The following is a 26,758-nucleotide window of genomic DNA, read 5'->3' on the forward strand; positions in this document are numbered from 1 at the left end:
TATAACTACACAGTGATCATTTGAAGCACGAACACAGACAATGCATGTACTGCAGACAAGGAACAAAAACTTTAACATTTATTGGTTATGGAAAAACAATCCATTATTTTGAGGCTACATTTTCAGATTTCCACAGAAAGGACTGATGACATCTCCTATTTTAAACTCCAACTGTAGTGTTGGATACTGTGCATAATGATGTGTGTGCAAAATATAATTAGTTGAATCGTAGCCAGTCTACATCTGTAATCACCATGCCAAGGTGAAAGATATAATACATCAAGATAAGAGGGTTGTCAATAATTCTGCAATTTGACTGACTCAAACTGTAAATTAAAGGAGAAGGTTTATTATTTTTTTAAGAAAACAGTTTTATTGGGACAACGGTCAAAATGTGTCTCTATGAAATTTGATCCCAACTTAAAACAACGGTTTGAAGTATGAATCACAAATCTATTTCTGGTTCTTCTATCTGGTCAAAAACAAGCTTACTTTTCATATGCCTGTAATAATAAAATCCTGCTTGCTGTTTCTATGTTGAAATGTCCCATTTTCATAACAGGTATTAGTAAAGCAAGTAAATAACTGGACACAGTCTGTTTGTTTAGTGATATTCTAGGACAGTTCTCAGCCTTGGTAAGTGTCAACACTTCCTTGGAGATATTGGCCAGAGGGCTGAACGAAAATAAGAAAAAAAGAAGAGGAAAAACAGAAGATAGGGGTCTCTCTGTAAGGGGTATTGGAAGAACAATGAAGCCTTTATAAGAGCCTAAAAATATAACAAGATATACGGGGAGAGGACTGACTAAAAGGGCGAACTTCTGTTAAAACAGAGAGCATCAAGGGAAGATACCAAATCGAAAAACGAAGGGTGAGTTTAAATGAATATTAAACAAGAAAGTATGATTGTAACAGGCTGTGTTCAGAGACAAACATTGTGTTTTTTAAGATGGTTTTTGTTAAACTTTGTCCTTGTTAAATAAAATGTTTAATGTCTCTTTAGAAATGTATAACGATTGTCTTTGCATAATTATTACAATACTGTCTAAAATGTGTTTTTTTTTTCTTTTCTTTGTTTCCATTTTCTCACACGGGACACTTCCTCCAGCTTCCTCTTCAAAAATTCAAAGGAAACTTTTGGGGGGAAAAAACCTGCCACTGTAGAGGAAGGAGTATATATTTTGTATTTGTGTTACAGTGTGAGGATGTGAACTTGTGGAAGTGGATGTCAGCTGCCAGCACACACACACACACACACGCACACACACACACACACACACACACACACACACACACACACACACACACACACACACACACACACACACTAACAATCAAAACACACATACAGTAGAAATGCAGAGCCAAAATGTGCAGTAATATCTGGAAATAAACCCAGTGACCCACAGACAGGATACTGACTCATTCCTACTCCAACTACATAATGAAAGCGAATACAAAAGGAGCATTGTCTGCACAGTTGTGTGTGTGTGTGTGTGTGAGTGAGTGTGAGATGTGTGTGTGTGTATCTCTCCTCTGCCTCCTGTAATTCAACATTGTTCTGGACGTTGTTGCTTCCTGCATTAGTACTTCCCATGTCACAGGATGTTAATGAACAATTCTCGTACGGCGTCACTTTCCTGAAAGCTGCTCAGTAAATCTGTCAGCTGACTCCGTCCACTTACTGGAGCTATCTATTAAAATGTTATCAACATATAACGGACCAGTGGATGACCTTTCAGCTTGGTATTTTAATGGTTGCAGACTCTAACTTCTTTCCAGAGCCTTGTGTTAAATGTGGACTAATGGGCCAACTGGCTGCAGACACAACAGATGAATGTATAACTTAATCCAAATTCCCCCCAAAACTTGAGCAACAAAAATACCTTAATTAATGATTAATCAACGTCACTGGGTTGTATGACTCACGTGTTTGTATTTGATGTGATTGCTATCATTGCTGTACGGCCTGGCTCAACAGTGTAGGAGTTGTAAGGTACTAGGCTTGATGAAGAGTGAAGATAATCAGTTTATCACCATAAAAGTGCTTTATTTTGTGTTTTTACCAAGCAGAAATCTGAAGTGATCACAAATGAAGCGAAGGCAGAAATGCAACTAAAAAAGGAAACAAAAGGGTTTCAGTTCCTCGAGTGTCCACTGGAGGCGGACAGCAAAAGCCAAAGAATCCTCAGTCAGTCTTTTGTTGAAATGAGAGAAGAAGATATGCCTGCACACTAAGGTCCAACACGCTGTACCCCACAGACACTATGAGACTTGTGGTGATCATAAGTTTGAGTCCATCTCGCCACATCTTTCTGACTCTGTTGAGTCTTTTAAAAAACAGTTGATATTTAGGCAGGCCTATGACTAACCAGGTCCACCCAGTCTACACACTGATCAATGATTTACTGTGCTGATTATTCTTCCTGGTTATATCAGGCTTTTTATAATGCTGGTCCATTAAGTATTCTGTTTTTTATTACATGTATATTGTTGTTTTTTGGGTGTTGATGTAAAGCGCTAAAGAAAAGAACTTCATCAATAAACTTGACTTACTTGCTCAAATGCCGTGAACTAAATCAGTTTCAAGTTAAGAATGACACATTTTGACTGGAGATCTTCTTCAGGTGATCATTTCTGGAGTGATGTGATGAAATCAAAACTTTTTGTGTAATTTGAAGGGTTGATGACGTTCATCCCCTGCAATCGGTGCCCATCCGTCGCCTGCTGATCTCCCCTCAAGTAATTAAACAGCTGCATCCTGTTTTCTGTTTGCCACTATTTTCTTCTTTGCACTCTGGTTGATACAGTGATTCTTTGGATCTACACAGCATTAATATGAAGGCAAATATTGTCTGTACAGGGTCTGCATGTATGTTTTAACGCCCCAGCAGCAGGAATGCATGTGTAAAAAAATCTTCAGGCTATCTTTTCCAATGAGCCTATGTTGATTATTTTTTTCTGGTTTGGGTAATTAGTTTGGTTGTTTCATTGCACATCTAAATCTAAACATCTTTATCCATTTATTGCAGCCGCACAGTCATTAATCATGGAGTATTTACTGAACTGTAACACTGCTTCCATTAAATTACTATGACAGTCGTGCAGAATTGAATGTCCTCATTAAGTGTACCCGTATTAATGATGCATGTGGACATGTTGTACTTTGTGTTCACAAACATATTTTTATAAAAGGCGCTTGAAAAAAATAAACATACCTGATCTACCGTTCCTTTTTAGTCACGTTTTATTAAAGGGTAAAGTCGTGTTTATGTACAGAATCTCAAAATCTCACTAAACATGCATGGCCCGTGCTTAATCAATTGTCTTAAGTGTTTTTAAACATTTGCGTGAGTGACGTCCGTCACATTATCACACTGTCTTGATGTTGCAACATGAAGCTTTAGAGCTGTTGCCGATGCCTCTACACATTCCTCTCCCATTCAGGGCCTCCAACATCCCCGCAGCCTTGACCTCTGTGTGGTTATTAACACCCTGAGAGGGATAATAGATGTATCTAGTTAAAGAGATGTTGTGCAGGTGCTGCCCGGTGCCAATTATTAGATACAGGAATTCTATTATCGGCTTAAATGAAGGGCGGGCTTCCACATAAAGGTTTCTAGGAAAGCAGCATGTCAGGAGGAGATGTTTGGCCGTTAGAGTGAAGGGAGGAATGCTGCGAATGAGATTCCGACAGGGGCAGCCGGGGAAAGATGTCGGTCACACAATCGCTCTTGTAAAGGTCGCACTCCAGCTCTCAGCGGTAGTTAACAACATGCAGCAGTTATGGAACATCTGACTTGATGTTTGGACTCTATTTACGGACTAAATTCAAGAACCTGTTGACTGTGTTTGTTGAGTGACGCTCGAGTCCAAGATGCAACCTTCATTGATTTAGTTTTCAAGCGTCAAGTTTATATGTTGTTGCTATAATTTAAATGTGAATGCATTTGATTATAATTGATCCAAATGCGAGCGCACAATCAGATTTTTATTTTTTTTTAGTGCTTTGATTCTTGACGTGGTCTTCTAAAGTGAAGAAGACATCAACAACAGCTCCACCCAGACTGCCCCTGGGACTGTTCGCCTTCAATCTGAATGTCATGGAGGAGTAACAAGGGCATAAAGTGATTTTTTGGTTTTTCTCTCCTTCTTTTCCCTGTTTGGTAGGGAGTCATTTTGTGTCCTATCCAGTTACTTCATGACACTCCCCTCGCTTTTCTTTTCCAATAGTTAAATAACTGATATTCTCTCTGTTTGGTTGTCTGTAATTGTCACTGTATCCATTCATAATTCTGAACAAAACATCTGGGCTCAGCTGTTGTTGTCTCTTTTGGGTGTCTGGCTTGTTATCTCTTTGTAGGCTTTTGTTACATGGGTGAGTGTTTTTGTTATCACAGAATATGTTTTAACACTATGAACAAAGAGTGAATTGCTGTGATTGCTTTGCTTTAAATTCTAAGGGATTTAAATGAGCGCCTGTCAGTAAGTAATTACAAACTCAGAGCAGGAGTTTTTGTTTTTTTTACGATTGAACAGGAAACTTTAAAGTGGCAGCAACGTCTACAGAAAAAGGTTTCCATAAAGCACATCTTATTCTACAAGGAGTGAAGCTCACTCTCCTCCAGGACTCTCTGTTCTTTTGACCTATACCAGCGTGTGGCCACCCATCATCCCAGCAGCATTGTTAACCCTGATTGCTGCCTCCTGTGGAGTGTGAGTTATTGTGTTTGCGATTTGTGTCCGCAACACACTTGCACTCAGCTGAAGCCATGGTAGCATGCTGTTGTGGATCACATAGCTGGCATGCAGATAAAGTACACGGCGTTCTTGTTATCTCACTGTGTGTTCTAATCTTTTTTTTTTTTTAATACTGGAGACAGAACGAGCCGAGACTCGGGACAGAGAGTTGTGTATCGTACACACATGACTGTAAAAGGGTTTCTGCGTGGCCGTGCAGAATGTTTGATGGTGGAATTGATGATTTCGGGTGTCTCTCTATCTCGTGACAAATGAGAAACAGAAAAGATTCATAAATGTGACTGTGAAGAGCATTCACCTCTCAGTAACATACACGATTCCTCAATGTGTTTGTATTTAAAGGTTGGTTGAACATCTCTAACAGCAGCACATGACTGACCTGGGTTTGTATTTTTTAATATAAATCATATTACTCATTAATCCGAGTGATTGGCTGATGCGACAAATCCCAGATGTAAACACTAAATGTGAAACCTCTGACAGATTTGTGCAGATCGCTTTGCAAACATTGTTATACTCCTCACGAACGTTCTCCTGTAGATCAGCACTTCTCAAACTGTGGGGCGCAGCCCGCAGGGGGGACGCAGCGACATGAAAGAGGACATGTGGTCTGAGCAGGGGCGTGGCCACTTCAGGTGCAAGGCCAAAATCCTGAACTATGTTTGGCTGCATTGTTTGTTAAAATCGGCTCTTTGGGCTGTGTTGCAACAGGCCACTTTGTGTTTTAATGTGGCACTTTAACTTTTGATGCAACTTTTATTGTGACTGTGGCACATCTTCTCTTTGACTGTCAAAGGAATAAGCCTGGAAGATTTAAATGCTGCCACTCAATAAAAGACAGGAACATAAAACATTTTGCTTTTATTTGAAGTATATTTCATTAATGGATAGAGAAAGGGTCAATCAATGCTGTAAGTGTACGGTCTTTACATACATACTTCATGGGTATATAAATGTTAGCAATGATGATCATATTTTTTATTTACCATTTTGTAAAAGTTGGGGGATGGGGGGGACTGATCTCTAAACTAATCATTTTAATCATTTGGTTGCTTTTTTATATATTTATAGTTTTATCTGAGAACATCTTGCATCAGAAATGTACATTTAACGATTGGAAATTTGAAGCTTTTTATTTTTTTTTAGTAACACCTGAATAAGATTCAGATCCCGTATTATGTAGTAGCAAAATGTTATGGTGTGAAAAACAACCAAAGAAAGCAAATTCATGTGTTCATGTGTTCATGTTAAATCAAGCTGTGAAAGCAGCTCAGACAAAGGAGATCCTGGAGCAAGTAATATGTTGAGAATGCAGGTCAGGAGTCTGTGCACTCAATATACCTCACTGTGTTTGCACCTGTGGCAGTGATATAACTCCCAGAGGACTGGGTCACGGTTAAAGAAAGGAAAACAATTTGTTTACCTATGTAAACAAAAACGGCTGTTTAAAGGATGAACTCAAGTTAGACCCTTTTTAGCTGAAACACAAGGATAACGTTTGGTTCGGGTTAGGACTCGGATCATAAACACATTTTAAACACTTTACATTGTATTGTTTCAAATATAAAGTGTGTCATCTTTTCTCTTTATCTTCAAACATTTTAATACTTTTTAAAGCGTTAGTGCGTGTGAATACCCATAAGTGAAAGCATTGATTTTAATGCATTTATGTAACCAGTTCCAGATTCAGCCAAAATACTGCTATGGCAACGGGCGTTGTAAACACCTCTGTTCAAACATACGACACAGCTATGTAACAAGAGGCCTTCTGGATCCTGTCTTGGATTAGGTAACGTCAGGAGCTGGCTTTGTTGTAGCAGTGACAGCATCTTAAGTCCTGTTACTTCATGACTGAGTATAATGTAGGGCACTAAAGTGGGCAGAAAGCGTAGGAGAGCGGAAACAGGTCCGGTTACTAAGTACCATGACATCAAACCGTCACGTCTTAAATGATGATGAATGATGAATAGCACATTGCTGATAGCAACTGTTGTATATTCCCTGAAGTTGGTCTTGTGTTGCATGTGATGTGGTTTTGCTTTTTGTATTAGTCATGCGGCTTGTCAACATATTTATTGGCTCTGTCAGACCAGCCAATGCCAATGGAAACAATGGGCCCCCTCATTAGTCCCAGTCCCAGGCAGACTGGATTCTACTGTATGATGTTCATGTTCATAAAATTGTCCTCAACTTATATTAAATCCCTTTCAAACAAAAAAGTCCCTTTTTAAAATGTCCAGGTGAGGTGCATTTGTAGCAGCGCACAGGTATTGCCTGTAATCTTAGTTTACCTGGTACTTTCTAGATGTTTCAGGGTGGGTAATAAATGGTGGAAGCCACGTTTGCATTGACAGCTGATACATCATTTTAGGGAATATGAGAGGCCAGTAACACAACACAGTACATGCACAGTACCCCTACTTGTACCTCTTTCATTTTGTCACAGAAAAGCTCTGGCATGAATTAGTTGACTTGTTCTCTTCTTTGGGCGGCAGTAGCTCAGTTCGTAGGGATTTGGGTTAGGAACCGGAGGGTTCTGATGAGAACTATACTATAGAAGTTAGTGTGGTAGAGAGGTGTCAGGTCACTTCCCTAGTACTAACATGGTGCCCTTGAGCAAAGCACTGAACCCCCAACCCCCATGGTTATCTCCTTGCATAGCATTATGAAGCAGCCCTCCTCTGACATCTCTCCACTAATGCACGACCACAGTTCCTGTTTCAGGCATTAATACATTATATAACATTTAAGAGGAACCTGTACAAGCAGTCATGAAACTTTCTGTGCAATCAGTTTCAGAGAAAGCGTTTTACATCTCTGATTCAGTGCATTACAGTAATACTTAATCACTGTAAACAGAATGTTCCCACGATCCCTCACAGCAGTAACAATCCAGGTAGCTAATTAAACCTCACTAATCACAAACAGCCAGCTAACAAATATACAAGAGGAATGCTAGCTTAGCCTTTGCAGTGGGGATTTCTGAAAGGGTATAAATCCTTGTGGAAACTTCTTGGAGTGTTTCAGTTGTAGTAGCAGAAAAAGTGTGAGAGGGAGTGAAGTATTACAGTGTGAAGTGTACAGGTATGCAGGATGTGTTTTAAACCATGCGGGTGTTTCTTTGGAAAAGCTTTGGATGAGCGTGGGAAGCTGAAGAACTCAGGAGGTCGTTCGGTGTGACTAATATGACGAATATGTCATTTCCATATCAGAGGAAAAACTTTGACTTTGATTTTTGGAATAAAGCCTTTTAGAATTATTGTTTATTGATGTTAGTTCTCTCAGACAGATTAATTCATTTATAATCCATTTTGATACCTTCTATATGAGTCTACTGGGGACAGGAATTAAAGTTCAAAGAAATAATCAAAAGAAAAATAACAAGACTTGTCTCTGCCCATATATTTATAACTCTCATAATGAGACTAACAAGTCCAAAATCTATCTTTGCTTTATTGATGACAGAAAAATATAGAAATATACTAAGCAGATTACTTTATTTGACAGTAAAAGTCAAAACAACATGCCTCTATCAGGCCTGAGAGTAAGTGATAGCTCCTCCCTCAAGACTCTTTCTGTAATTTGTTATCACAGTTGCTCAACTTGCAGTGGATTTCCACTTTCTCGTTATCAATGTTCCAATCTCTGGGGCAAGAATGTCTTTCTTATTTGTCGCTGTCTGGCAGAAGATACTATCTACTATTTACTATCTACTTAGAAAGAAGTGAATGTATTTATATACTTAAAAGAAGGTTAAAGTGCCAGGTGCTGGACCAAAAGACAAAAACAGAAAAATGTACTAAGAAACTGCGTATGGGCTGTGTTACATCTGAAAGCTGGATACGTTTTGCCACAGATACTTAGAAGTGGGAACTTTAGTGACGGGGTGGTTTCTTTGGTGTGTGTGTGTTTGAACCTTAAATTAAATGTACCATCAATTCTTGGACTCTGTCAAAACTATTCTGACAAAGGTTGTAAATGATAAGAGTGGAGAGAGTTAGGCGTAATAATGGAAAGATAATGTTCGAGGACCATTTGGTTGCGTGATGTGTCTTTGTTATGTCTGTGAAAATTTGCAGGAAATCACTTACGTGTACATAAACACAGTTGGAAATAAAAAACACATTTTCTCTGTTTTGTCTTCTTTGTAACTTCTCCTCTCTGTAATCTCATATCCATTGCGTCGTATAATTTGTGTTGTCTGGTGCAAGAACAGATTTGGAAGACACATTGGAAGCTATAAAAAGTGTAACAAACTCTAAAACGTGACAGTTCAGTTCCCTCATGAACTTGTCATCATGGGTGACCAAACACAATGTTGACTGTCCGCAAAGCTTGCTGCAGTAAATATTTACTTGTCACTCATTTGGCATTACCCTGGACAGATCCAGCATGGCTTCATGTACCTTTGGAGACCTTTTGTTCCAACAAGGCCACCTACTCCACAACCAAATACAGAGAAACCCTTTGATTTACATCAATACAGTTTATTCACTGCATCACTGAGTACTTGGAGATTTTAACAAATAGCCTGCCTGAATCAAATCACCTGCGAAACCTATCTTTTCTGCATGTAAAAGTGGAGATTTCTTTGAGGTAATACCCTGTACTTTAAAATTATTTCCAAGAAAATCCAAAGCAGGCCATTGAGTTAAAAAGCACTATTATTAGCTCTTAGTTACACGCCCTTACCCATGTAAGGAACAAAATACAGTCTGGTTATTTACAAGTCCTTTGCCTCTTGCATAGTGACCTTTAAGCTAACTTTGGAAAACAACAAGTATCATGGACATGCTGGCCCGCTGTGAGATGAGAGAACAACACAGATAGATGTGTCTTGGAAAACCACTGAGAGTCGAGCAATGAAGCGGAGGTACTTGCAGAAGAGTGGAAAGTACAAGAAGTTTACTAATATTGTTCTGCGTGGGCCCTAAAAAGGACGTCTAGGTTCCTGTTACTGTTTATCCTGCTTATCTCAGCGCAGTGGACATTAAGTGGATGTCCAGGAAATGCAAGACAAACTGTACTCACAAGATAAAATTCTCCACACATGCTGTTTTAAACACACAAGATTTGGAACACATAAATATTCTTGCATCGACACATGAGCAGCTACTAAACCATTACAGTTATTATTGGTTATTTGAAATGCAAAGCTATTAACTCATAGTCTGACTTGTTGGATGTTGGATACCACTTTAGTCATTCTGTCTCTCCAATGGAAAAAAGAAGTCCATCCTATTTCTAATTCTTTCACAAATTTTTCTTGAATTTTTAGGAGCCTCAAAGATTTTCTTAAATTAATGATGTGAAATCAATGTGAAAATCTACTGACCAAGAGGCAACCTCTAGAGTTGTAAAATGAAGCCAATGCAGAAGGGCAAATAACTGCCGCAGTCAGTTGCACCAGCCTCAAGTGACCCCTGGAAAGTGGCTTTATAAGGCAGGGAAACCCCATTAGGTCTTATATTAAAATATCTTTTTTTTTTCTTTTCTTTTTTTTTTACAGCGAATAAATTAAGTCTGGTGTGGGGTCTGAAGGGCTTTTATCTTTGTTGGTGAATGCAGGGTGGATTTTGTTGTCCAAAAAAAAAACCTTTTGATGATGTTTATGCAGACTCATGCATAAAAGTGGCTAATTCGGGTCACGGCTTTAACCAAAGGAGTGCATTATTTATACCTATATACTAACTGTTCCGAGAGTGTTTGAAAGCCAGGTTGAGTTAGTATTTCCAACATGGCAACCACCATAGAAGAGTCTAAAATAAACTTCATTAAAAACCTGCAGGCAACCTCCCTGAGACAATATCCATGTTTTTTCAGTCTAAGGTACTGATGAGCCTGACATCAGAATTTAGTATTTAGAGTGCGTTTTTGGCCCAGACATATATTGAAATATTTAACCCGGTTCTTTTAATTTGCCAGGGTACTAAATCATCTCAGTTCCCCCTTTTCACTCTTTTCTTGACCAAACTAAAGCTGCTATATTTAATGTAAATTATAACTTCAATTAAGTCTTACAGAAGCCTACAGGCTGGTATTAAAAAGACATGAAAGATGGGCTGATTATGTGTGCAGGGTGCAAATATTACATTGAAATTGCCTCCTTTTAGTGTTGAATTTTGAGTGCAGTAAAAGTCAAAGAGGATTTTATCTTCCTCAATTCCCATTAGATATGAAATGTTTTAAATTAGCCATTACTTGCTTGTAGTGTTTTACATCGAGATAACATCATGAAAAGGGAGTGATGTGATCAAGTAAAACATGATAAACGTGGAAGAAAGTGTTCTTTCCGTTTGATTAACAGTTCTATTTCATTTTGTTCTAGACAATCTGTACAAAACTCTCACCGACTCCTTTTAAAAGTTCAATTCTTTAGAACCTGAGTATCCACGTCTGCTTTCAACCTTTCTGAATCATTCTTGTAGTTGCCCTGTCCAACATACCAACTCTATGTGTCAGAGTGTGTGGGTTTGTCCAAAGGCTGCAGCAACCATGAGCCCACCTGCTTTCAAGTACGAATGCATGATAACCTGATTTCATGTTGTGCTGTGCACTCGCGTGTGTCCTTGACTCAACACAGGAATGTAAGCCACGACGCAAACACCATTAAACACATACTAAGTGTTTCACCCCGACGTCTGCAAAGACAGCTGATATTTATCCAGATTTCAAACAAACACTTAAACACCATAAACAAATTGTTTAGGTTGAGCCAAAAGCACTACAAGCAGACCGTTGTAACAACGTCTGGGATGCAACACATTCACAAACTGAAACAAAAGAAGATGGATAATGTGCTGGCTGGAAATTAAAGAGGGAGGATTTGATGGATTGGACAGCGAGATGAGATTTTAATTTGATGGTGCTCTTGGAAAGAACAGGCAGCGGTTTAGTCTTGCAGTGTACGGATATTTAGGACTTGCCTCTCATTGCTTTGTGATGGAAAGTAACAATTTATTTGAGTGTGAAGCATCAATGAGCTTGTAAACTGAAACAGATCAGTGGGATAACAATTTGCAACTACTCCACATGAGGAAAAAAATCCATCTTTGTGCCTTGATTACCTAGAAGTCTTAATGTTGCCTCAAAGGATGAAATGGTGTAGGAATAACTTATTTTCCTTATAAAATCATAAATGGTGAGTTGTAACATAAACATCATATGTTGTTATATAGAAATCAGCTATTGATACCAAATTAGATTTTTATACAGGCTGTAAAAATGTTTAATTCTACTGTGAAACAATTAAAATCATTTTTGCAGTTTCCCATCTGGGTGGGTTAGATATACTGTATTTAATAATTTAATTTGTAAGACTGCTTCATCCTAATCATTCTGAGCCAGTTGTAAGCTTTGGTAACGTGTCAATGAAACATGAAAGTCTTCTGCATTCACCTTTTCTCTGAAAGCTATACATTTAATGCTGGATCAGTTATGTTCTCCTGTGTCCTTTAATTTGTGCCTCCAAACAGAAAATTCAGTAAATATATGAATACTCATCCAATCCAAAAACCATACGAATATGACAAATGCCATTATGATACACATGTATGAATGAGTTGAAAGTATTTCTTTTTTTAAATTGAATTAAATTGTACTTTTGGTTCATGATCATCTGGTTTAAAAAACACACATAAGATTTGATGTAGCAGATTCAGCCACAACTTTTTCCCCAGGTAGTGACAGGAATAGCAAAGTTTCCATTAAGCAGTAGTTAAGTTAAGTGTCCCTGTCAAACAAAGTGACATTTTCCCTGTCAGGCTGCTCCCTGCCTGTCTCCTACACACCTTGCATCGGTGATAGAGCACCTCGTCAGAGAGGTGAACGGTGCAGAGTGGAAAGAAAGACAGGAGCAGAGTGTGTTTGTTCAAGGGAGAATAAACACTGACTGGCAAAGAAAAGTGAGCTGGCAGACAGAAAAAGACAGGGACAGGAGAGAGGGGCTTCACATAATGCAACATCAGTGGAATAACAATGCCTGTTCCTCTGTCACACACTCAAATACAGAGTACCAAAAAGACATAAACACAATACGCATCCAGTGATGTTTAACTCATTGGACAGGCTCCATTCCTGAATCTAACGTATCCGTACAATGTCATAAGTGTTATGATGACTTACGCATCAAAAGTGTGAACATGTCAACATAACATTTATAATTAAAGCTCATGTGAGGAACTTTTGGGTTGTGTTGATTCTGGCACCCCCCTGTGGAAAAGGTGGGACTGTACAATCGCTCCAGTATGAAACCTGTCGTCTGTTTTGGGGGATCTCTCAGAGGGAAATGTTCCTGCAAATGATTTCTATTCCATTCAGCAACTTGACGTTTCTGAGCAGCTGTGTAGCTCTTTTTTAGAACCATCTGTTTTTGTAATGGGGAGTTTGGAAGCTTTAAATTATAGTAAGACATTTAAAAAAAGATTACAAGGGGTCTCTTGTGGTTTAAAAAAATTATCTATTACATACAAAACAAACCTCCTCATATATTTATGATAGATTCTTGTATGTTCTACTCTGTGTTATTGTTATATGTATTATGTGGAGGAACATGAGTGATGTTTTTTTAATATTGAGGTTTTTTAATAGTGACATGCTAAGGAAAGTAAGTTAGCTTCAAATGCTAACTCGGGAAAAACGCATAAAAACACCAACATGTATGTGTAATATCTGACATGGTCCACTTATTTATCAATGAATCAATTATTATTATACTGTTAATTCTTTGTACCTGTTAACACTAAAATCGTCCTCATTGTGGGATCAATAAATGTTATTCTAATCTTATTTTATTTAAATAGTTAAACAAACTAAATAATAAACTTACTTCCTAGTGCCTCTACTCTCCAAAGCCTTGAGATTTTTTCTGTGAAGTACTTCCTCACATTACTGTGAAATGTAAGTTCTGATTTGGTCAAGATTTCCTCACACAGAATCACTGTAACACACCGATATGAGCCTGAATTAGCTTTTACAACTTTGAAAAAAGTGAATCAATGGTCGTATGAGAATCCATTCTCATGAATTAAAGTGACCAAGTTTACCATAGAGTTCTTTGGGTCAGAGGTTGGAGACACACGCTCCACCTCTGCAGCTAAAAATGTCACATGATCTATGAATAAAGAGCAGGTTGACTGATCATGTTAAATAATGGAAACTGCAGCTCTAAAGGGACTGTGTCCATGACGCCAATAGGTAGTAAAATTACCCTTGAATCTGCCAAGAGCAATAGGCTGCAGTCCTGTCTGCTGCATTCCTCCCCCGCACCGCTCACACTCACACTGCCATTTAAGGCTACCTAGTGTGCTGACAGAGTTCTGGAAGGAGGGACAGATAAAGTGGAGCAGTGCTTCTGATATTCAACAAAGGCAGAGTGAGCACTTCATCACTGTGAGATTTGTGTATCATAAAGTCAACATGATGTCTGTGCAGTAATGATATCACTGTCATGTTCTCTCTGTTCTGTTTTCCCTCCATTTATCTCCTATGTTGTTGGTTTTTTCTTTTTTTTTTTTTTTTTAAAGAAGAATCACTGGAAAATTCCTCCTGATGATTTCGGTGTGAAGTTTAGCTGGTTTGACTTACGGTCTAGTTTCTAGGGGAAATCATTGCAGAAATGATGACGTCCCTCCATCCCAGTTAAGGTGTAATACTTCTAAAGAAGTTACTCAACAGTTACATAGAAAACAAATCCCTGTAGCATTCTTCTCAGTTGGTATTCGTTGCTCAACTTTGGTCAGAGTGCGGTGAGAGGAGAAGAACTGTGATGAACGCCTCCCTCTGTTGGACATGAAGCGCAACTACAGCAGAATTAATAAAGTTTAGATGTGACTCGTTTTTGGTTAAAATTAGACAAAATGCTTCTCACACGTCGCTCCTCTGATGTGATGTTTGCGAACCTGGATAAGCTTTTATCACAAAATACAAAAGATGAATGTTTTTAATAAGACGTTGTAAAAGTCGTAAAACAATTTAAAAGCTTATTTTTCTCTCTACAAAACACATTGTCTACTTGATATTTTATATGCTGTTCATTGCTGGTATTTTGTTTATGTGGTTTTTGTTAAATATGAGAGTTTGAGGTCACAGTGTGAGGTGAATATTCTCTATAAGTGAATTATCCGATATAGTTAAAGCCAGAAATGTTAATGTGTCTTCTTCTTGTTCTGTTAATATCTATTAAAGTGAAATACATCTCCACTTAATATCATTCTTGGGGACTAAAAGAGTGCATTGGGTTTACACAGCCAGAGTTGTATTATTTAGCAGACTTAATCTTAAACTGTTTTACCATTTCTGTTTTAGAAGTGATATGTAAGCAGCTCAAAGTGGTGCAGGGGTTAGCGCTGTTGGCTTTGTGTGAGGAGGTTCCTGGTTCGAATCCCTGTCAAACAGGACTTCTATTTGTTGAGTTCGTGTGGGTTCCATCCGGATACTCCAGTTTCCTCCCACAGTCCAAAGACATGCTCGTTAGGTTAATTGGTGACTCTTAAAGTCCCGTAGGTGTGAATGTGAATGTTAGCCAGTTTGTGATTGACTGCCTAATAGTTCATGGTGGACCCCAAATCTCTCCCAATGACAGCTGAGATTGGCAGTCCCCCCCCCCCCCCTCCTCTTCAAGGACAAGGATGGAAGTGCTGTGGAATAAACCTGACATTTCACTTCATGCCAACCTTCCAGACACAGGACTGTGCATGTACTTTGTCTTTTTTACCACTTGATGTCACCCTTTCTACAGAAACCAGAGGACTGAAACTTTACACTGAGGTGTTACATCTCCTAATGTAAAGGCCAGAGAGAGAGCGAGAGAGCGAGAGAGCGAGAGCGAGAGAGCGAGAGAGAGAGAGATATAACGATGTAAACTAAAAACAGATTATTATTGTATGTTTGAAATTCTTAAAATCTCTTCTTCTGAAGTTATCATAGGCATCAGTTTGTCTTACACTCTCGTCCCACATGTCTCGGTATGCATCAGGATTTCAGTGCTGCTTACCTTCCGTCCAGAGAACAGCATACACAGCTGGTGCATGGAGCCTCCGTTCTTGGTCAGCTCTTTCTTCAGGGTTTTAGGTGATGGGAGCGTCCATCCGCCCTTGTGATGTCCTCCCCCCGCCTCCAGGCAGTTGATGGCGTTGTCAGAGGTAAAACATGGCGTGCGGGGGTCCTGCAGCAGGCTCCCCTCGCTGTGTGTGCGCCTGCGGAGGGAGTTCTGCACACTGAGTCCGCCTCCTCCGTGTTTCTCACAGGTGGCTCCCTCCACCATGCTGCGCCGCTTGCTGTCGCTACGCTGCAGGTAGGCATCGTCACTGTCGTCTTCCTCCTCCTCCTCCTCCTCCTCGGACTCCTCGTCTTCATCTTCATCGTAATCTTCGTCGTCCGTGTTGGGTGAGGAGAGGGCATCTGCGCTGAAGGAGCGATCAAGCCGCAACTCGGGGATGACAAACGAGGATGAGGAGGAGGAAGGGGGAGCGTTGGTGTCAGGTGGCTCGGAGGCGTTGTCTTCATCTGTGTTGGACACCACCAGGTTTATGTTCACCTCCTCCTCATTCCTCTCTCCATACTCCTCTTCTCCTTCCTCCTTCTCCTCCCCCTCACTTCCTGGACTCTTCCTGCTTGCTCCATCCTCCTCACCCTGCTCTCTCCTGCTCTCCGCATCCTTCATCTCTCTCCAGATCTCCATCTCGTTCCCCTCTATGCTCTTGCAATCCTCCCCCTCGGTGGAAGGAGGCGGTGTGGGAGGCACCTTGTGTCGCTCCTCGGACCCCAACAGACCCCCGAGCGGCATGTAGATGTCATCCAACGGGGTGAGAGGCTCTGACAGGTGAGGGCTGCCGATGGTCGGGGGCTCTGAGGGACTGGAGGGGTACAGGCTGCTCTCCTCACCCTCGGAGCTGCGGGGAGGCAGGTGGAGGCACACACCTCCTCGGTCTCCAGCTACTCCGCCCAGCTCACATGAAGGGGCGTCCACTTTAGGCTCCAACATCTAGAGCACACAAACACAGAGGGGAAGAATATTTATTAAAATCAGTTCGGACAATTTATGTACTGTCTATAAAGCTAACAGGTTTAACTTAATGTTATTGAGATTTAGCTCACAGCCACAAGCAAATCTGATTATCGTAACCATTCCATTAGCAGCTATTGGATTAGGTTTTGAAATATCTCTAAATGTTGGTGTAACCAAGCTATTATACAAGGATCAGACTAGATGACATTTATATCTTTGATAAGGTCACATTTTGAGATGCAGTGATTATAGTCCTGCCATCACTCGCCCAAAAGATGACCAGAAAACACAGACTGTCGTGTCCTCTGACCTCGAACAGAAGGGCAGGAAGGAGACTTCCTGGCTAGCAAGTGTCTACGACTGTGGGCGTTCTCCGACTGAAGATTGCGTATAAGAAGAGGAAGTAAAAAAAAAGTTTGATGTCAGGCAGAGGTGAAAGGACGTTAAGTCATGAAGCACGGTGGGATTTGGATACCAAACTGCACTTTAACTGAAGATTACTAAATGTTCCTAAAAAGGTCATATGAAACTGTGATGTATCATAATGTGATTGTCTTCTAATATACCAATAATCAGAGACATATTCTGAGTTACCATGTGATTCTCAAGTCTCAAGTAGAAGTGACCTAAACCTGCATTCTTCTAATGTCCAGCAGGGGGAGTTTCTCTGGTTCACTGGGAGGCCCAAATGTATGAAATCAGATGGAAAGGCCCTGTTTCAGTTGATGGATTCTATTAATATAAGATACTTTAAAATGACCAATAAAGTATGATATCGCTGTGAATATTTCAGAGCCTTTAACACCCCTACACCAGTGGTTCTCAACTGGTTGAGCTCCAGGAGGACCCATCGCCAACACTTTCATAGAAAAATGATGACCCTCACGTATATGAAATATTAAACAGTTTGAACCTCAGACGCTCCATACCATGAAGAACAGAACAAACGGAACAAAACAAACACGGACTAGAGGCTGCTGTCCTCAAAGCGTCTCTGATCCTGACTCTTTAGTTCTATCACTATAATGAAGGCATAAAAAGCAGAATAATACACTTAAAAAAAATAAAAAAAATAAAAAGCACTTCACAGACTTTCTGACACAGAAATTGCATATTCATATATTTGTACAGGACTTAACTACAGACAACCACACAGATATGAGTCTATCATTTCCACATGCTTTACATGTTTCTCTGGTTCAATTAACAACACAGGCCTTTCACTTCTCACACCAACCTCTCAAGGTCAAACTAAAAATGTCTGCTTCGCACAAATGTGCACACGCGTGTGTAAAGGGTACAAACACAGACATGAACACACACAAACACAAACACAGACACACAAACACAAACACACACACAGCTTGGGCTCATCCTCTGCCTTTGGTAATCTTTCTGCAGAAGCTCTCTCCAGTTCCACCTCACAGAGACCTCAGTGGGAGGATCATTACAAATGCATTTTGAGTGAGCCAAATTCATGCAAACCCACAGAACTTCAATTTAAATTCAACTCAAGATCAAACATTTGTCATGATACTGAATAAGCCTCGTCACATTACGGAACTGTTGGAAAGTTATGTACTGTATAAAATAACGTTTTCTCTCCCCAAATAAAATATGCATGATTATAACTATCAGCCAGCAATCATAAGCAAGGGTTGCTTGGGTCGCGTTGCTAATCCTGTTGCCACCGCAACTGGCACAGGGAAATGGATGGATGGATGGATAGTAGTCAAGTTATGAAAAAAAAGCAAGATCAATTCTACCGTCTTTTAGGCAGCAGAAAATCTAGTGAAGGGCTTCATTGTGCCGGTCAAGTTAACCCATGATGACTGGCTGCAGTCACAAGACGCTCTGCTTTAACTGGAAATAATGCTGCCTACTTTCAGACAGCTCTCATGATATTTCACAAGCTGTTTTTGTACTCTCGAAGCTCAAATTAGTTTACCCCAGATACTCTCGCCCCATTTGTACCGGCCTCTGAACCTTTGACCTGTATTGAAAATCTCTTCAGGCAGCTTTTCGGACTTCTTGTCAGGTTCAGCTTCTAAAAGCAAACCTAAAACTAATGTCGCAAGTACTAAAAATTACTAAAACTGTAGCTTGTTTGAATACAGTGTAAGACTCTGCATGCCAAGAACAGAAAAGGACAGCATTGTTTTGTTCATAATTGTACAATCTAGACAGGAAGCAGAAGTGATGTACTGTATGTAGTTACTTTTGAGATGAAGTGGTGTGAACTGTTGGCACAAGCTAAATACAGTATGTCTGATGACAGGAAAATGACTTCAGAATAGGGTCAGTCAGTCTGCTGCAACAATAACCTCTTGTTTGTTGCATGGAGAACCTCATGGCTCTGTTCTGAGCCCTTGTCTATTTTTGTGTATTTTCTTTCTATGATTAGAAATGCTGCCCCAAGCAAAGAATCAGCAGCAATTCTACTGTTTCACAGTTGACTGATTACCGTTAAAAGTAAGACTAAAAACAGGCCTCAACGATCTAAGTTAAGGAGAGTCCACATTTCCAATTCTTAACAATGGCCTTTCAGGAACCAACAGACGACATCACAAAGACTTCAGATGCAGATTTAGTTGGTTTACAGTATATATATATTGATTTGGGTCTCCTTCAATTTCTCAATATTTTAGGAGAAATTAATAGAGACCCAAATCGAGACTCAGAACAGAACTGGCAAGAGTAAATGTTTCTCTCATGGCATGGAAAGTTATGTGAATCCCAGTTTAACAGAAGAAATGCTTGAAAGAGAGATGCTAGCCTACTGCCACACAAATCTTGATAGAAAAGGGACAAAAAGGGAGAAAACTAAAACTTCCCGCAAGTTTCCAAGCCCTTAAAGCACAACTGAAAATCTGGCCATTTGTCCCAAATGACGAGCGTACCCTGCTAGTTTTGTGTCAGCTATGGCTGATGTGCCGAATCTAAGTTTCACCAAACATCTCGCCTGTTTGTTTTGGTAGTATGTTTTTTTTTCCAGTGTACACGTTGAGAAACCTCTTGGGACAAGAGCGAAGACTCACATATCACAAGTGACCTATACATATAACCTTGGCTTGTCTTGATGTTCATGGGTATATACAGCTGCCCCCGAGGTGATCCAGACTCTCATCGTGTGCTCTAACTCCCTCTTAACCTCCCTGTGATCCCATCCAAAGGTTCACAGCAGTCTTAAAAGCAAGATATCAAGGCTTTAAACTGATGTGGTGGGTGGGCGAGGGATTTTTTTTATAAAGTGATGCACTATGATAAAATTGTCCTTCTTTTCTTTTCCACAGTGGTCCATGTCAAAAGATGTAGTCATTCTTAGACAATGTTGAGTAAATCCTCAGAGTCATTAATCTGTCTTTCTCTCCTTGTGTTATTTGGTCCAGTGACTTACAGAGACATTGTCGCCTTCCTTTTTGCATCTTTGCTGACCTCCATCTCTCTTTCCCCGTCATACACACAAACCCCTGTCTGTTGAAGATATGGCTCGAGACACAATGGAGCCACCTGTCCTGTCAGATACACTTGTTCCTTCTCACAATCTCTACAGTGGTGACATGAAGAAACACAAAAACAAGACATGCAGAAAGAAAGGGAAAAAAACCCCTGCCTTTCAAGCCCTTCCTCATGTCTCATATTAGATATGAAGAGACCAGACATATCAACAAACATGTTCTTCTTCAAGGCATTTTCTTATTTTGCTAATTACCACCCTTTACATTACCTCTTCAATGAGCCTGCTTCAAAACACAAATTCAATGTCACAGGCAAATGGACAATTTAATTGTGTATCTGTGCAAGTGCAACACAAATGTATTCAAATACAGCTAACAGTCATCAATGATTCAACACAACACAATTTCTGGCATTGCCTCAATTAAGCGAGGAAACAAAAGCAGCGCTAAAAGGCAGGGAGAGTGGGAAGCAGGGTATAAGTGATGGATGAGACAAAGTGGATAAGACAAGCAGAAGGGAAAAGGGGAGTCAGAGAATTGCAGTGACACAGAAATGAGATGAGTAAGTATAACAGGATGAAGAAAAAGACTAAAACAGGAGATGAGAGGTGAAGACATCTTGGAAAATGTCCATATTGGTTTCATCATGTGTAAATTATGAGTACTGTTTTTCTAATGACTAAACATCCAACGACAAATAGATGAAAGTTTCTCTTAGTTCCAAACCTACTAAGATATCACGAGGAAAAAACTAATTCACCACAGGTTTCCAAATGTTTTTTTAAAGAGTGTTTTGAAGGTTAGGGGAACAGATGAACTGTGTTCAATGAGCTATAATGCTTCTTAGAGCCAGACATACTGGCTGCGGACATTTTTTCCACACATTTCATACATAATGTTGTGTTTTGTGCAGAACTTGAGAGACAATGTTTTCAAAAGGCAAAACTGTTGCTCTTCCCTTTCATGACAGAAATGTTTAACCCTTCGAACCCCTTAGTCCCTCACTCCATTGTCATGTTATTTTAAACTGGCATTCATGGCATAGATGATCCCCAAACCTGCTTGATGGACTATTGTGTAACGTTATGCTTCATGTAATACCCACATTGTTTATTGATAGTCAATCCTTTTTTTATGATCAACTATTCCCATTGACATTTAAGATGTTTGAACACAATGTTTTCCTTCCTGATGCTGATTACATTTCGAGGATTTAATAGCCCAATACCAAGAATAGATGCATTTATATAAGTATTAGAGAACATTGACTGCTTCTATTTTGATAGTTTAGACCAATTTCACACTCTCCACTCTTACCACACAGCTGCTGTTGTTGTTCGTTATGTTAATAGCCATACTAGTATTGATTAATGACTTTAAAATTCCTTTACTTTGATTTTTAAACAACTTTGCGTTTGTGTATCTTTCTTTCACATTTTTCACACATTTGCTCCCAATTACTGCGCATGATTCTTAAATATCACAAGTGACCTTACATGTCGTCCTTTTCATCAGCTAACAGCAACCTCACATGAATAAATGATGCACTGCTACTTATGTTGCTTATTTTGTGTTAATCCTCTTGATACTGCTCGTGGCTTTGAGCTTACATTACTCTTTGGCAAATCAGTTAGTGACTGCTGATGATAACAAATAATCTGGACCTCAACTTTATCAATTTAACTCTCAAGGACTTTTTTTAAAACAATGAGCGTGTCAGCTTTGTAAGCAGCTCAGTTATTATTGCATTGCATCAGTTTAGAGCCAAAACAAGCTCTTAACTGATGCAATAAAAGACACACCAGCAGATGATGAGGTTGACCACATTTCCCATTTCCATAATTTAAGTTAGGTTTCCTAAAAGCAAAGTTGGACTTCAAACAAACACAAGTTTTGTGGAATCAAATGGTTGGGAAAAGGTTTCAAGTAACTTGAAGTAAAAAATGAGTAAAAACAGAAGTGTCTCTTTCCCTGTTTGATAATCGACGTAGGATCCAGGGTCAAAAACAAACAGTCACACAGATACTACAACATTTTTGCAAACAGATAACATGATATGCAACAATATTGAATCATTGCCATAAACACAGGCATGGATGTTTGACTTGGGAGTCCCAAAATAGGAAATCTGGATTTTTAGAGTAAAATGGGCCATAGAGGAAAGTTCCTTTTGACCTTATTTCCTGCATTCTGTTGATTTTGTTCTTGCACATCCACAGAATTAGAGTTTAAGAAACTGGATTCAGAAAAAAACTGTAATAATCATTTAAATGTGAATTTGAAAACCACACATCACAGGATTGGTACGTCCACAACATTCTTTGGAACAGCTTGGATCACTCTTAACACACCTCGCTCCATAGAGAAATCAGGTGACATTATCTTAAGAACCACCAAACCTTAGTCTGTGGAAGGGGGTAACTGGGTCCCACATCAGCCTGATTATCTTTTAGTGTGTACCCCACTTCACGTGTACCAAGCTTCATATAATGATAACAAGAGTTACGTAGCACATTAACTCAACTGTCTAATAATCCCACTCCAACAGGCGTATTTAACAAAAAACATACGCCTTCATTTTAACACCATCTGTTAAGAAAATAAGTTGCACCTTCCAGGGAAACCTGCCAAGTTACTCAAGCAGGACTCAAGCATAGAGGGACTGCGCCAACTGGGTGGAAATGACATTGTCTTTTTTCCAAAATATTACAAAGTAATGAAGACTGACAAAAAGACCTTCATGTCCAAAATATATTCACATTCTGAAGGTCGACATCTGGGAAGGTCGATAACATCTTTTAAAAATAGAACTACAGGGAACACACACACATAAACACACACTCGTGGAGAGTCACCCAGGGACAGTCCTGTGACCTCTGTCCCACAGTTACCATGGCAATAAGACCCAGCCAAGGGGAGCAGCTGTTATCCAAAAGCTAAAGAAGCACCTATGAACCCTGTCAGCGTATTTTCCCCAAAACCCCTCCCGCTTCATCATTTCAAGGTGTCATCTTTCATCTTTATCTCTTTCTTATCCATGCCTCCTAGCCCCTTTCTTTATTTAATTTCCTGTGTGTGTTCTTTTAAGTACACTGAAGAGCACTGATGTCTCCCCTTGCTTCACTCTACCATTAACGGTTTAATGTATCCACCAATACATGTGCCAGATCCAACTACGACTTCAATAAATCCAGCTCAATGCAGCTCAACAAAATATTGTGCCTCGCCAAACAAAAGGTCATGTTTGTTTCTCTTCTCTTTCTCTGAGCCACTCCCTGCGTCTCGACTCTCTTCCTCACAATAACTCAGCGCTGGTCCTGCATGACAGCGAGGTGGCTGGCTGGATGTCTAATTGATGTAACTCCACCCGATCAGTCTGCATTACTCTTGTTTAACCCACTCTTTGGTTTTCTTTGCCCACAGACTTGTCTCATCGATTTCCTCAAAGGACAACTCAGGTCAGAGAAGTCTAGACTTCCTGCTTTCAACATAATATGACCCAAGTGAGAGCAACAAGTAAGAACAAAGTTTATTAAACTGAATGCTTCCTTCCTTGTTTTCCTTTAACTTCAACATTTTGTTAACATGGTGGGGGAAAAAAGCATTCCTTTAATGCACAATAAAAACACTTGAATGTTTTCTTTCCATGTTTTGGACACATTAATTACAAGTAGCACATGCTAAGCATACTGAGGACTAATTCCCAAAAAGACATTCAGCTTTTTATTTCAACCTTGTTTTATAACACAGTTTTTTAAATGCCGAATTCCTAAAAAGTCCTTGTAACTTGTTATTTTGATGCTCCCCTGGGGAGAGCAGCCGCCTGAAGTATGCGGTCTGATGTCAGTGGAATCAAACAAGTGGCTTTTTATTAGGCAAGTGTTTTGCAAAGGAAGGCAAACATTGTATAATTTATGGGTTGTGAATCACAGCACAACTCATGACAGGGCAGGGCAGGGTATGATAGGATAGGATAGGACCACACAGGACAGGACAGGATAGGACAGGATAGGATAGAAGAGGACAGGATAGGATAGGACCACACAGGACAGGACAGGATAGGACAGGACAGGATAGAAGAGGACAGGATAGGATAGGATAGGATAGGATATGATAGGATAGGATAGGATAGGATAGAAGAGGACAGGATAGGATAGGACAGGATAGGATAGAGGAGGACAGGATAGGACAGGATAGGATAGGATAGGACCACACAGGACAGGACAGGATAGGATAGAAGAGGACAGGATAGGACAGGATAGGATAGGATAGAAGAGGACAGGATAGGATAGGATAGAAGAGGAAGGGATATGACAGTATAGGATATGTTCACTGAATAACATGATGTGCTCAAGAGACCAAAGGCTACAGCGACTCATAGTTTTAGGAGTCAGTAACAGGAGGACAGTTTATGTAGAATGGCCTCATAAAGACTGATGTACTAAGTTTTGATCCTTCTGATGTAAAGAGAAGGCCAACCAACATCCTCATACAAGACTTTTGACGAGGTTGTAACTGAAGGTGTCAAACTGGTAAGAAAACTGAAATGTCCAAATGTATAATGACTGAAATATCCATATTTTGCACCAGTGATTTGATAAATGTATCACTCAAATCAGGACGATGTCCCACCCCATATTCAAATGTTGGCAACATTATTCCTTCAATAGCATCCCAACAACAAACCAGGTCCCTTGTTTTTGTTACTAGGGATGGGATAAAATATCTATCTGGCGTTCTACCGTGGTCCTTTACCGTGTAAAATGATGATTGAACCCTTGGTTCCAAATATAGATAATTCTATTAAAAAAAAAAAAAAACACCACGCTTTAAACAGATTTCCCTGACTGCGTCATCACTCCTCATGGTGGCACTTAATGACATGAACAAGGGTAGCGTGACGGAAGTTATTTTGGCCAAAGAGGACGTTGACAGAGGAGATAAAATAAGAGGAAGACATGGGCTGCGTTGGCAGACCTGTTTTAAGAAGAAATTAGGAAATTAAACTAAAACATTTCATTGAATGAACACATGAATGCACACTTTATCTTTTAAGGGGCGTTTTGCATTCTTCAGCTAATCAGATATCATGATGAATCAACTCATGACTGTCTTGAAGTTGATCAATTATTGCAGAATCACTGTATTGTATTACCATCTGCGGCGTGTTTGGTATTGTATTGTTTTGTGTCGTTATCTGATGTTATCGAATCATGTCGTGTTTCGTTGTAAACATCTGTTTTTAAAGGGTTTATATGAATAAAATGATTGTTAATGCTTAGAGACCATGCAGCAACCCTTTGTGATGCTACTTCTTTCCTCTCTTCTCAGAAATGCGATACTTGTTTTCTACCTGACAATAACTTTGTCATCTTCTTCCAACAAGTCCTTATTACGTACTAAATGGGTTTATTTGCCTCGAGTGAAATAATTTTCCGCAACATGTCACATGATGTTTGGTCATCTTAAACTCAGGGTCCATTGTCTACATTCCATCAAACACATATATTCAACGCGTTTGTCTGATAGGCTTACATGTCGACGGTACCATTTGATTTGATCATAATCCTGATATTTGATGCTCCTTTGAAAGTGACTGTGTATAACCGACAGCACGTGTGTGCATCTTAGCGTGCATGTCCGCACCAACTAAATTCATATTAGATGTGCTGTCCAGATCAATCGGTGGTCTGAAGGTTTAAGAGCCATTATCGCTTTGTGTTATACCAATATCTCGTTAAGGGAGCGAGCCATACAGATGATCAATCCCTGAATGGCCTCATTATATGCACCGCGATGCACTGGCCTATTTTCCTCTCGATTTCACTGAGAGCAGAGCGATGAGGTGGTAATAGTCGTTTATCCGTCAAACCCTGCCACTGTGATCGGGGCCGAAGGGGAAGACGAAGATGGAGAAGTGAGGGAGGAAGAAAAGAGGGAGAGGAAGATGTAGATCAACAAAACCCAGGAGGACACGAGAGAGGTGGAAAATAAAAGCACTTTTTGGTAACTGAGTCACTAAAATGGATGGTAGCTTAAGACTTTGGAGTTTTAGGCTGTGATTTTAAATTAAGGGTAAAATAAAAGAGGTCTGAGTTATTTGTTTAATTTAAAGTCAGTACTGGGGATTGTCAGTGACGGTAACTGGAACAGAAAAGTAGCAGGAGTAAAGTGGTTCAATATCTCACATGAATATTTGGCGCTGTGTTAAACCATTGAGATGTCAAATGCACTTTATTAGCATGAAATCTATTCTCATCAATATTTATGCTCAAAGTCCGAGCTGGTGACGGAGTCCTGCTTTAGTTATTCCAATCCATTCAAACTCAAAATATTTGGAAGAATACAGATCCAGTCTGTCAGAGGAACCAGGCCGAGCGATTGGGGGGGGGGGGGGTTCAGTATGTGTCACATCTAAAGATGCAAAGGCATTATTGATGGAAGCTGAGGGTTTTGGAGAGAAAATGTCATTGACGTAATGTGCTCTGTGACGGCAGGCAGATGAAGACAATGTGACCACTGAAAAGACGGT

General features: G+C 39.8%; 1 protein-coding gene across 6 annotated transcripts in view; it reads right to left on the reverse strand.

Moving 5' to 3' along the window:
* The window catches only part of rgs3a (regulator of G protein signaling 3a), a 148,266-nt gene that overhangs the window by 21,517 nt on the left and 99,991 nt on the right, over positions 1-26,758 (reverse strand). For all 6 annotated transcript variants that reach the window (XM_079363578.1, XM_079363580.1, XM_079363579.1 and 3 more), the window contains one exon: positions 15,755-16,744. In XM_079363578.1, the coding sequence (XP_079219704.1) occupies positions 15,755-16,744 (990 nt within the window). The remainder of the gene's footprint in view (positions 1-15,754; positions 16,745-26,758) is intronic.

This window comes from Symphodus melops (genome assembly GCF_947650265.1).
Source record: "Symphodus melops genome assembly, chromosome: 16".
In the NCBI taxonomy this organism is placed as follows: Eukaryota; Metazoa; Chordata; class Actinopteri; order Labriformes; family Labridae; genus Symphodus; species Symphodus melops.